The sequence below is a fragment of the Salvelinus alpinus genome, chromosome 14, assembly GCF_045679555.1.
Source record: "Salvelinus alpinus chromosome 14, SLU_Salpinus.1, whole genome shotgun sequence".
NCBI classification, from domain to species: domain Eukaryota; kingdom Metazoa; phylum Chordata; class Actinopteri; order Salmoniformes; family Salmonidae; genus Salvelinus; species Salvelinus alpinus.
This window is the reverse complement of record NC_092099.1, coordinates 56,177,401-56,190,847: the sequence shown is the minus strand read 5'-3', so window position 1 is coordinate 56,190,847 and position 13,447 is coordinate 56,177,401. Positions and strand designations below refer to the sequence as shown.

At 46.6% G+C, this 13,447-nt stretch overlaps 1 protein-coding gene across 1 annotated transcript in view; it reads left to right on the top strand.

Moving 5' to 3' along the window:
* The window catches only part of pfkla (phosphofructokinase, liver a), an 83,371-nt gene that overhangs the window by 14,852 nt on the left and 55,072 nt on the right, over nt 1-13,447 (top strand). Inside the window, exons 4-5 of the mRNA XM_071341928.1 lie at nt 9,572-9,761; nt 10,000-10,165. Of these exons, the coding sequence (XP_071198029.1) occupies nt 9,572-9,761; nt 10,000-10,165 (356 nt within the window). The remainder of the gene's footprint in view (nt 1-9,571; nt 9,762-9,999; nt 10,166-13,447) is intronic.

The following is a 13,447-nucleotide window of genomic DNA, read 5'->3' as shown; positions in this document are numbered from 1 at the left end:
GTCTTTCTGGGTAGAGCTTTCCACGCCAGGATTGTACAACATTTGCCCCTTATTCTTTTCAAAATTTTTCCAAGCTCTGTCTAATTGGTTGTTGGTCATTGCTAGACATGTTGAGGCCATTTTCAAGCAGATTTAAGTCTGAACTGTAACTCTGCCACTCAGGAACATTCACTCTTCTTTGTATGCATCTCCAGTGGAGATTTGGCCTTGTGTTTTAGGTTATTGTCCTGTTGAAAGGTGAATTCATCTCCAGTGGAGATTTGGCCTCGTGTTTTAGGTTATTGTCCTGCTGAAAGGTGAACTCATCTCCCAGTGTCTGGTGGAAAGCAGACTGAACCAGGTTTTCCTCTAGGATTTTGCATGTGCTTAGCTCTATTCAGTTTCTTTTTTATCCTGAAAAACTCCTCACTCCTTAACAATTACAAGCATACCCATAACATGATGCATCCACCACTATGCTTGAAAATATGGAGAGTACTCAATAATGTGTTGTATTGGATTTGCCCCAAAAATAACACTTTGTATTCAGGGCAAAAAATGAATTGCTTAGCCATGTTTAGGAATATTTTTGTTCTGTACACACTTCCTTTTCACTCTCAGTCAGATTATCAGTCAGATTAGTATTGTGGGACCCTACACCCCAACCCGAGCACTCCGTTCTGCACTCCATTCTGCCACCTCAGGTCTCCCACCCCTATGAGAGGGCAGCTCCTGCTCAGCCCAGTCCAAGATCTTATTTTTCCTGGGATCCCAATGTTGAACTAGCTTTTCCTGAAGCTAGGACAGCAATGCCTCGCAAAGAAGGGCACCTATTGGTAAAAAATGAGGCCAATGGTGACTTTAAAACAGTTCCAGGGTTTAATGGCTGCGATAGAAAACTGAGGATGGATCAACAACATTGTAGTTACTCCATTTACATGTCGTTCATTTCGCAGACGTTCTTATCCAGAGAGACTTACGGTCTGCTGTCCTAGCTTCAGGGGAAAGATGGGCAGGGACTCTCATTGGAAAAAGCTCCCTGGTCTTGTGTTTGAATTTCACGTTTCTATCATGTTTAACATTATTATTGCACACAATAATAATGTGACTTGTTAAGCACATTTTTCCTGTGCTCGTGCTCCAGGATAGCACAGCTGTTTTTCCCAAGGAACCGAGATGTTTCTCACCATAGAGCTGCCGATGCTGACAGCTGGTGAAATACCTGGGGAGGTCTGCATGTTGTTTTATGTCTCAAGTGGAGACCCTTTGAGGACTGAGGGGAGGTGTGGCCCGATTGGAACCGAGCCAGCCATAGATTCCATCGTGGCTGAGGAAGGCGCCGGAGTCTCAGACACCATACGGTCTGAAGATCTGAACCCGAAGGAGAATCCCCCTGGGTTGGAAATAGGGTAGAGGACAAATGCGCGGCAACCTCCGAGGGTTGGCGAAACTGTTTGATGTCTGGATTCCCAAAGCCAATCACAATCAGTTCCACATTGACCGCTGCCTCCGGCAGGTGACGTTGTTCCATTGCTGGATAGAAATCTGTGGCATCCAGCAGGTCCTCTAGAAGCGTCAGTCCATTTTCCACAGGCGGGGGAGACTTCCCCGGTGAGAGGTCTCTGTGAAGCACTGGCCAGTCGGTCAAAAGAGTGGTGACAGGGCAGTGGAACTCTCAGCATATCAGAACAACGTTCAGTCTGAGGTGTAGAGAAGGAGAAGGTAGGTGGCCATGGTCCCCAGCAAGTTGTGGAACGCTGCGATTTGCTTTCTTAGGGTCGAAAGCTCAGTCTGATCGACAGTCCTCCGCAAGTAGGTCGTTGTTGCATTGAAAATCCGGTTGGTCCACAGTGTCCCGGAAAATAGCATAGGAAACACAACGCAGGATGCATTCCCCTTCCATGAGAAGAGGCAGTCCCAAATCGAGAAAATTCAAGCAGCTATCTTATTTTTATTTAACCAGGTAGGCCAGTTGAGAACAAGTTCTCATTTACAACTGCGTCCTGGCCAAGATGAAGCAAAGCAGCGCGACAAAAAAAACATCTTCGTTAGCTTGATGGCTAGCAGCTCTTTGAAAGTGGCAGCTCTAGCCTTTAGCTCAGTGCGGACTTTGCCTGTAATCCATGGCTTCTGGCTGGGATATGTAAGTACGGTCACTGTGGGCATGACGTCATCGATGCACTTCTTAATGAAGCCGGTGACTGATGTGGTAAACTGCTCAATGATATCGAATGAATCCTGGAACATATTCCAGTCTTTGCTAGCGAAGCAGTCCTGTAGCTTAGCATCCACTTCATCGGAACACCTCTGTATTGAGCACGTCACTAATACTTCCTGTTTTGAGTTTTTGCTTGTAAGCAGGAATCATGAGGCTAGAGTAATGGTCAGATTTGCCAAGTAGAGGGTGAGGGAGAGCTTTGTATGTGTGGACTAAAGGTGATGTAGAGTAGTTTTTTGCCTCTAGTTGCACAGGTGACATGAAAATCACCAGCCACTATGGGTGCCGCCACAGGATGTGCATTTTCTTGTTTGCGTGCTATGAATATGGAACCAAATACTACACTTTTTACTGCTTTAATACACATATTACTTTTGGTTCCCTAAAATGGGGAGGACTATGTACAAAAAGTACTTTAATTTCTAAACGCTTCACCTGACATGGATGAAAATATCCTCAAATTAAAGCTGACAGTTTGCACTTTAACCTTCATTTCACATCCAAAGTGCTGGAGTACAGAGCCAAAACAACAACAAAAATGTTCACTGTCCCTTTACTGTTGGAGCTCACTGTCCCTTTACTGTTGGAGCTCACTGTCTTTTCTCTGTTCTCTCCCTGCCTGTCTAGTTCTGCTTGTCAGATGGTAAGTTCTTTCTGCGCGTGGTGCTGTAGCCTGTAGCAATCAGTTTCTCATCAGTAGATAAATAGCATCTTATGTTATCGTGCATTTTTATACTCTTATCAATGTTTTAAAGCAGTCGAATTCAGTGTTTTGTGTGTGTGTGTGTGTTTGTATTGTTGAATGTTATACAACGGGTGGTTCTGATCCTGAATGCTGATTGCTGATTGGTTAAAATTGCATTCCAGTCGGCTATTCCACAAGTTACCACCGGGTAAATCTATGATGTTGAAATGCCTATTTACTCTGTTCCATCTGACTGCGCAATCCACTGTCTCATCTACCCTGCCGAACAAATTATACAACTTGAAACAGATCTCCACTATAAAAAGCGTCTTGACATTATCTCAATCAATCAATCAATCAATTTTATTTTATATAGCCCTTCGTACATCAGCTAATATCTCGAAGTGCTGTACAGACACCCAGCCTAAAACCCCAAACAGCTAGTAATGCAGGTGTAGAAGCACGGTGGCTAGGAAAAACTCCCTAGAAAGGCCAAAACCTAGGAAGAAACCTAGAGAGGAACCAGGCTATGAGGGGTGGCCAGTCCTCTTCTGGCTGTGCCGGGTGGAGATTATAACAGAACTATGCCAAGATGTTCAAAAATGTTCATAAGTGACAAGCATGGTCAAATAATAATCATGAATAATTTTCAGTTGGCTTTTCATAGCCGATCATCAAGAGTTGAAAAACAACAGGTCTGGGACAGGTGGCGGTTCCATAACCGCAGGCAGAACAGCTGAAACTGGAATAGCAGCAAGGCCAGGCGGACTGGGGACAGCAAGGAGTCACCACGGGCGGCAGTCCCGACGCATGGTCCTAGGGCCCAGGTCCTCCGAGAGAAAGAAAGAGAGAAGGAGAAAATTAGAGAGAGCCAAGATTTTCAAAATGTTCATAAATGACAAGCATGGTCAAATAATAATCAGGAATAAATCTCAGTTGGCTTTTCATAGCCGATCATTAAGAGTTGAAAACAGCAGGTCTGGGACAGGTAGGGGTTCCGTAACCGCAGGCAGAACAGTTGAAACTGGAATAGCAGCAAGGCCAGGCGGACTGGAGACAGCAAGGTGTCATCATGCCCGGTAGTCCTGACGTATGGTCCTAGGGCTCAGGTTCTCAGAGAGAAAGAGAGAACGAGAGAATTAGAGAGAGCATACTTACATTCACACAGGACACTGGATAAGACAGGAGAAGTACTCCAGGTAACCAACTGACCCTAGCCCCCCGACACAAACTACTGCAGCATAAATACTGGAGGCTGAGACATTATCTCACATTTCTTTTAGCCTAATATTTCGTTTTCAAAAGCGGAGATTTGTATAAACCTTGCTGTCTGTCACTCGAACGTATCCCACTTCTGACACATGTTTAAATGGGCTCCCGAGTGACACAGCGGTCTAAGGCACTGCATCTCAGTGCTAGAGGTGTCACTACAGACCCTGGTTCGATTCCAGGCTGTATCACAACCGGACGTGATTGGGAGTCCCACAGGACAGCGCACAATTGGCCCAGCGTCGTCCAGGTTTGGCCAGGGTAGGTCGTCATTGTAAATAATAATTTGTTCTTAACTGACTTGCCTAGTTAAATAAATGTTAAATAAATGTTAAATAAAAAAATTGAAGATTTCCAACATTGTTTCAAATTTTATCTCCAAATGTCTGTCGGGATGAGACAGACAGGCAGTGTTTCCCAGCCAGTCGAAATCATGAATCGGCTGTCATCATTTTTATGCATACAGTTAATTCGGAAAGTATTCAGACCCCTTCCCTTTTTCCACATTTTGTTACGTTACAGCCTTATTCTAAAATGGATTCAATAAATGTTCCTCATCAATCTGGAAACAATACCCCATAATGACAAAGCGAGCACAGTTTTGTTTTTGTAATTTATAAAAATGTTTAAAAAAAGATACCTTATTTACATAAGTATTCAGACCCTTTGTTATGAGACTCAAAATTGAGCTCAGGTGCATCCTGTTTCCATTGATCATCCTTGAGATGTTTCTACATCTTGATTAGAGTCCACCTGTGGTAAATTCAATTGATTGGACGATTTGGAAAGGGACCTGTCTATATAAGGTCCCACAGTTGACAGTGTGTGTCAGAGCAAAAACCAAGCCATGAGGTCGAAGGAATTGTCCGTAGAGCTCTGAGACAGGATTGTTTCGAGGCACAGATCTGGGAAAGGGTACCCAAAAATGTCAGCCGCATTGAAGGTACCAAAACATTTCTGCAGCATTGAAGGTCCCCAAGAACACAGTGGCCTCCATTCTTTAAAGAACCTCTCTGCCAGACCACTGACTCAAACCCATCCAGCTCAACATCACAGTAGAAGCCTCATTCAACGTTCTACAGACTGTTGACATCTAGTGGAAGCCGTAGGAAGTGGAAACAGATCCATATCCCACTGTGTATTCAATAGGGGCTGGGTTGAATATCGACCAACCTCACAATTCCCACTTCCTGTTTGGATTTTTTCTCAGGTTTTTGCCTGCCATATGAGTTCTGTTATACTCACAGACGTCATTCAAACAGTTTTGGATATTTCAGAGTGTTTTCTATCCAATACTAATAATAATATGCATATATTAGCAACTGGGACTGAGGAGCAGGCCGTTAACTCTGGGCACCTTTCATCCAAGCTACTCAATACTGCCCCTGCAGCCATAAGAAGTTAACTAGGCAAGCCAAACCCGGATGACACTAGGCCAGTTGTGCGCCGCCCTATGGGACTCCCAATCACGGCCAGATATGATACAGCCTGGATCCGAACCAGGGACTGTAGTGACGTCTCTTGGACTGAGAATGCAGTGCCTTAGACTGCTGCGCCACTCAGGAGCCCTAATTCTTCAATTCCCCAATCCCATTTTAAAATGGAAGAAGTTTAGAACCACCAAGACTCTTCCTACAGCTGGCAGCCCAGCCAAACTGAACAATCAGGAGATAAGGGCCTTGGTCAGGGAGGTGACCAAGAACCCAATGGTCACTCTGAAAGAGCTCCTGAGTTCCTATGTGGAGATGGGAGAACCTTCCAGAAGGACAACCATCTCTGCAGCATTCCACCAATCAGGCCTTTATGGTAGGGTGGCCAGACAGAAGCCACTCCTCAGTAAAAGGCACATGACAACCCGCTTGGAGTTTGCCAAAAGGCACCTAAAAGACTCTGACCATGAGAAACAAGATTCTCTGCTCTGATGTAACCTTGATTGAAGTCTTTGGCCTGAATGCCAAGGGTCACATCTGGAGGAAACATGGCACCATCCCTACGGTGAAGCATTGTGGTGGCAGCATCCTCAGTAAAAGGCACATGACAACCCGCTTGGAGTTTGCAAAAGGCACCTAAAAGACTCTGACCATGAGAAACAAGATTCTCTGCTCTGATGTAACCTTGATTGAAGTCTTTGGCCTGAATGCCAAGGGTCACATCTGGAGGAAACATGGCACCATCCCTACGGTGAAGCATTGTGGTGGCAGCATCATGGTTTTCAGGGACTGGGAGACTAGTCAGGATCGAGGCAAAGATGAATGGAGCAAAGTACAGAGAGATCTTGATGAAAACCTGCTCCAGAAATCTCAGGACCTCAGACTGGGGCGAAGGTTCACCTTCCAACACGACAACGACCCTAAGCACACAGCCAAGACAACGCAGGAGTAGCTTCAGGACAAGTCTCTGAATGTCCTTGAGTGGCCCAGCCAGAGTCCGGACTTGAACCTGATTGAACATCTCTGGAGAGACTTGAAAATAGCTGTGCAGCAACGCTCCCCATCCAACCTGACAGAGCTTGAGAGGTTCTGCAGAGAAGAATGGGAGAAACTACCCAAATACAGGTGTGCCAAGCTTGTAGCATCATACCCAAGAAGACTTGAGGCTGTAATCACTGTGAAAGGTGCTTCAACAAAGTACTGAGTAAAGAGTCTGAATACTAATGTAAATGTTATATTTTAGGAATTTTTTTGTTTCTAAATTTGCAAAAATGTCTACCAACCTGTTTTTGCTTTGTCATTATGGGGTATTGTGATGTCATTATGGGCTATTGTGATGTCATTATGGGGTATTGTGTGTAGATTTGAGTGGGGGAAAACAATTTAATCCATTTAGATGGGCTCCCGAGTAGCACAGCGGTCTAAGGCACTACAGTCACCCTGGTTCGAATCCAGGCTGAATCACATCCAGCCGTGATTGGGAGTCCCATAGGGCTGGGCTCAATTGACCCAGCATCGCCCCGGTTTGGCCGGTGTAGGCCATCATTGTAAATAAGAATTTGTTAACTGACTTGCCTCGTTAAAAGTTTTTTTTTAAATCTTTTTTTGTTGTTATTAAGAATAAGGCTGTAACGTAACAAATTGTGGAAAAAGTCAAGAGGTCTGAATACTTTCCGAATGCACTTTATATACAAAGAAATGTAAATTGAAAAAAGGTCAAACAAAACGAAGTGCAGCTGGTTTTCAGTTTTTCCAGCTTCTGTTTGAAGTGACTGTGTTGGCTGTGCTGTTGGCTGTGCTGTTGGCTGTGCTGTTGGCTGTGCTGCTGGCTGTGCTGCTGGCTGTGCTGTTGGCCGTGCTGCTGGCTGTGTTGTTGGCTGTGCTGCTGGCTGTGTTGTTGGCTGTGCTGCTGGCTGACCGACCGGGTCGCGTCTCTGGCAACCGAACCGATAGAACGAACGACCAGCCGCCTTGGGTAGTAACCCTAGATTTGAGTCGGAACTATATCTTGTGGACGGATGAAATAGTATGAATAAATTAATCAAAATAACTTTTGTAATGAATACATGTAAATTATTTTAATATGTTGGTAACCCGTTGTATAAATGTGATAATGCCCCACACCCGTGCCAATATATCCTCCAAACATCGTCTTCTCGGGCATTATCAGGTAACTGTTTGTTCTCAGAGTTGTCCTGTGTGAAGACAGGCTGAATGTCCCTCACTGGCCAAACAATGTTGTGTTGTATAATAGCCTGTACATGTTATGTGTGGGTGCTTTCCATTGCCATGGCGCTATCCATTGCTATGGCGCTATCCATTGCTATGGCGCTATCCATTGCTATGGCGCTATCCATTGCCATGGCGCTATCCATTGCCATGGCGCTTTCCATTGCCATGGCGCTATCCATTGCCATGGCGCTTTCCATTGCCATGGCGCTTTCCATTGCCATGGCGCTATCCATTGCCATGGCGCTTTCCATTGCCATGGCGCTATCCATTGCCATGGCGCTATCCATTGCCATGGCGCTTTCCATTGCCATGGCGCTTTCCATTGCCATGGCGCTATCCATTGCCATGGCGCTATCCATTGCCATGGCGCTATCCATTGCCATGGCGCTTTCCATTGCCATGGCGCTATCCATTGCCATGGCGCTATCCATTGCCATGGCGCTTTCCATTGCCATGGCGCTTTCCATTGCCATGGCGCTATCCATTGCCATGGCGCTTTCCATTGCCATGGCGCTATCCATTGCCATGGCGCTATCCATTGCCATGGCGCTTTCCATTTTCATGGCGCTTTCCATTGCCATGGCGCTATCCATTGCCATGGCGCTATCCATTGCCATGGCGCTTTCCATTGCCATGGCGCTATCCATTGCCATGGCGCTATCCATTGCCATGGCGCTTTCCATTGCCATGGCGCTTTCCATTGCCATGGCGCTATCCATTGCCATGGCGCTATCCATTGCCATGGCGCTATCCATTGCCATGGCGCTATCCATTGCCATGGCGCTTTCCATTGCCATGGCGCTATCCATTGCCATGGCGCTATCCATTGCCATGGCGCTTTCCATTGCCATGGCGCTTTCCATTGCCATGGCGCTTTCCATTGCCATGGCGCTTTCCATTGCCATGGCGCTATCCATTGCCATGGCGCTATCCATTGCCATGGCGCTATCCATTGCCATGGCGCTATCCATTGCCATGGCGCTATCTATTGCCATGGCGCTTCCCATTGCTATGCAGTTGTTAACTATTAGTCTGGAATGCTGTTTTTCATTTAAAAGCGCTGCATGGTCAATCCAACCTCTGCATTGGTTGTGCAGCTTTTACGATGATATGGCATCTGCAGAAGTGTTGCAGACCAGAGATGTTGTCAAGGAAGTGAGTTTCTGTTTATACAGGATCTTCCTCCCCCACCTACGGTCAACAAATCATGTCAATGCGGAGCGATGCAGAGTTCCGCATTGTTACAGAATTAGGTAGGCGCACGCCGATGCGGTGCGGGGCTCGATTTGGCCTCTGCATGCCTCCGGAGGCTCCGTAATTGCGTCACACCCTCCGACCACATTTTCCGATTTAAGCATGAATTGTTTTTAAGAAATGCAACCTGTACAATTTAGCTAGCAAGGCAAAAACCAGCAACAACGCATCAATTGGCTTTTAGTGTGAAACTGTGATATTAACTATTGCTACCTCAGCCCTGCTAAATATATTTGCTTTGAATGAAAATGTGCTGTTTCTGTGTGCCATAGGTTGACTGCATCCCATTCTTCTTTGCTGTAGTGTAATCTATAGTATAACATTCCATCTCCTCAATGGTGGTGGAGAGCGAGAGACTACTTCAGTTCACACAGGAGACCAGATAATACAGGAGAATTACACCAGATAGGACAGACTGACCCTAGCTCCCCGGCGCATAGACTATTGCAGCATAGATACTGGAGACTGACTGGTGTCTGTGGTCTTCTTCTGTCTCTCCCTCAGGGTGGCACGGTGATCGGCAGTGCTCGCTGTAAGGTGTTCACCACGAGGAACGGTCGCCTGGCAGCAGCCTTTAACCTGGTGAAGAGAGGCATCACCAATCTGTGTGTGTGTGGAGGAGACGGCAGCCTCACCGGAGCTAACATCTTCAGGAGCGAGTGGAGTGGACTGCTGGCTGAATTGGTTCAGAAAGGTAGCGCACACACTCACACACACACTCACACACACACACAGACACACACTCACACACAGACACACACACACTCTCTCTTAATAAAATATTTATTCTGTAATGAACACATGATGCTTTATAGATCCTTGTCTTTTCCGAGTCATTTCACCATATTTTGGGTTAAGATATGGCATCCAGTATTTTTACACTCCCTGCAGTGTGTTAGCTTGTGGTGTGTGTGTGTGTGTGTGCCCTGCAGGCCGGATCACCGACACCCTAGCGAAACAGCATGATCACCTGAACATCGTAGGGTTGGTTGGATCTATAGACAACGACTTCTGTGGGACAGACATGACCATAGGCGCTGACTCCGCTCTGCATCGCATCATGGAGATAGTGGACGCCATCACTACCACCGCACAGAGGTACAATACACAGTCCGTTTACATGTTAGTCACTTAACAGACGCTCTTATCCAGAGAGACTTTACGACAACACAGGTCTAGGACTGTGTGACAACACAGGTCTGGGACTGTTTGACAACACAGGTCTGGGACTGTTTGACAACACAGGTCTGGGACTGTGTGACAACACAGGTCTGGGACTGTGTGACAACACAGGTCTGGGACTGTGTGACAACACAGGTCTGGGACTGTTTGACAACACAGGTCTGGGACTGTTTGACAACACAGGTCTGGGACTGTGTGACAACACAGGTCTGGGACTGTGTGACAACACAGGTCTGGGACTGTGTGACAACACAGGTCTGGGACTGTGTGACAACACAGGTCTGGGACTGTGTGACAACACAGGTCTTGGACTGTGTGACAACACAGGTCTGGGACTGTGTGACAACACAGGTCTGGGACTGTGTGACAACACAGGTCTGGGACTGTGTGACAACACAGGTCTGGGACTATGTGACAACACAGGTCTGGGACTATGTGACAACACAGGTCTGGGACTGTTTGACAACACAGGTCTGGGACTGTGTGACAACACAGGTCTGGGACTGTGTGACAACACAGGTCTGGGACTGTGCGACAACACAGGTCTGGGACCGTGCGACAACACAGGTCTGGGACCGTGCGACAACACAGGTCTGGGACCGTGCGACAACACAGGTATGGGACCGTGCGACAACACAGGTCTGGGACCGTGCGACAACACAGGTCTGGGACCGTGCGACAACACAGGTCTGGGACCGTGCGACAACACAGGTCTGGGACCGTGCGACAACACAGGTCTGGGACCGTGCGACAACACAGGTCTGGGACTGTGCATCCTATAAACAAGGTTCATACCGACATTGACAAGTTAAATTCAAGGACTTTCAGGGACTTTTTCAAGCACTTCATTGTAATTTTCCTCAATGTTGTATAAGGTATAATACAATACTACTACTACTACTAATAATAATAATAAGGTATATAATTGTACATACAGGGCCTAATATAGAACCCCGCCCCCCAAAATAAAAACATGCAAAAAGTGTCCAATAGAAGCAGCCACTTCATGAATAATTGTGTTTTTAGGCCTTTCCAATGCATGGATATTCAAATTATTATTTAATTCTAAAATATTTTTATTTTATTTATTTTTTTATTTCACCTTTATTTAACCAGGTAGGCTAGTTGAGAACAAGTTCTCATTTGCAACTGCGACCTGGCCAAGATAAAGCATAGCAGTGTGAACAGACAACACAGAGTTACACATGGAGTAAACAATAAACAAGTCAATAACATGGTAGAAAAAAGAGAATCTATATACAATGTGTGCAAAAGGCATGAGGTAGGCAATAAATCGAATAATTACAATTTAGCAGATTAACACTGGAGTGATAAATCATCAGATGATCATGTGCAAGAAGAGATACTGGTGTGCAAAAGAGCAGAAAAGTAAATAAATAAAAGCAGTATGGGGGGTGAGGTAGTCCATCTGTAAACTACCCACCCAATTTACCTATGTACAGCTGCAGCGATCGGTTAGCTGCTCGGATAGCAGATTTTTAAAGTTGTTGAGGGAGATAAAAGTCTCCAACTTCAGAGATTTTTGCAATTCGTTCCAGTCGCAGGCAGCAGAGAACTGGAAGGAAAGGCGTCCAAATGAGGTTTTGGCTTTAGGGATGATCAGTGAGATACACCTGCTGGAGCGCGTGTTGCGGGTGGGTGTAGCCATCGTGACCAGTGAACTGAGATAAGGCGGCACTTTACCTAGCATAGCCTTGTAGATGACCTGGAGCCAGTGGGTCTGACGACGAACATGTAGCGAGGGCCAGCCGACTAGGGCATACAGGTCGCAGTGGTGGGTCGTATAAGGTGCTTTAGTAACAAAACGAATGGCACTGTGATAAACTGCATCCAGTTTGCTGAGTAGAGTATTGGAAGCTATTTTGTAGATGACATCGCCGAAGTCGAGGATCGGTAGGATAGTCAGTTTCACTAGGGTAAGTTTGGCGGCGTGAGTGAAGGAGGCTTTGTTGCGGAATAGAAAGCCGATTCTTGCTTTGATTTTGGATTGGAGATGTTTGATATGAGTCTGGAAGGAGAGTTTGCAGTCTAGCCAGACACCTAGGTACTTATAGATGTCCACATATTCTAGGTCGGAACCGTCCAGGGTGGTGATGCTAGTCGGGCGTGCGGGTGCAGGCAGCAAACGGTTGAAAAGCATGCATTTGGTTTTACTAGCGTTTAAGAGCAGTTGGAGGCCACGGAAGGAGTGTTGTATGGCATTGAAGCTCGTTTGGAGGTTAGATAGCACAGTGTCCAAGGAAGGGCCGGAAGTATATAGAATGGTGTCGTCTGCGTAGAGGTGGATCAGGGAATCGCCCGCAGCAAGAGCAACATCATTGATGTATACAGAGAAAAGAGTCGGCCCGAGAATTGAACCCTGTGGTACCCCCATAGAGACTGCCAGAGGACCGGACAACATGCCCTCCGATTTGACACACTGAACTCTGTCTGCAAAGTAGTTGGTGAACCAGGCAAGGCAGTCATTAGAAAAACCGAGGCTACTGAGTCTGCCGATAAGAATATGGTGATTGACAGAGTCGAAAGCCTTGGCCAGGTCGATGAAGACGGCTGCACAGTAATGTCTTTTATCGATGGCGGTTATGATATCGTTTAGTACCTTGAGCGTGGCTGAGGTGCACCCGTGACCGGCTCGGAAACCGGATTGCACAGCGGAGAAGGTACGGTGGGATTCGAGATGGTCAGTGATCTGTTTGTTGACTTGGCTTTCGAAGACCTTAGATAGGCAGGGCAGGATGGATATAGGTCTGTAACAGTTTGGGTCCAGGGTGTCTCCCCCTTTGAAGAGGGGGATGACCGCGGCAGCTTTCCAATCCTTGGGGATCTCAGATGATACGAAGGAGAGGTTGAACAGGCTGGTGATAGGGGGTGCGACAATGGCGGCGGACAGTTTCAGAAATAGGGGGTCCAGATTGTCAAGCCCAGCTGATTTGTATGGGTCCAGGTTTTCCAGCTCTTTCAGAACATCTGCTATCTGGATTTGGGTAAAGGAGAAGCTGGGGAGGCTTGGGCGAGTAGCAGCGGGGGGGGCGGGGCTGTTGGCCAAGGTTGGAGTCGCCAGGAGGAAGGCATGGCCAGCCATTGAGAAATGCTTGTTGAAGTCTTCGATTATCACGGATTTATCGGTGGTGACCGTGTTACCTAGCCTCAGTGCAGTGGGCAGCTGGGAGGAGGTGC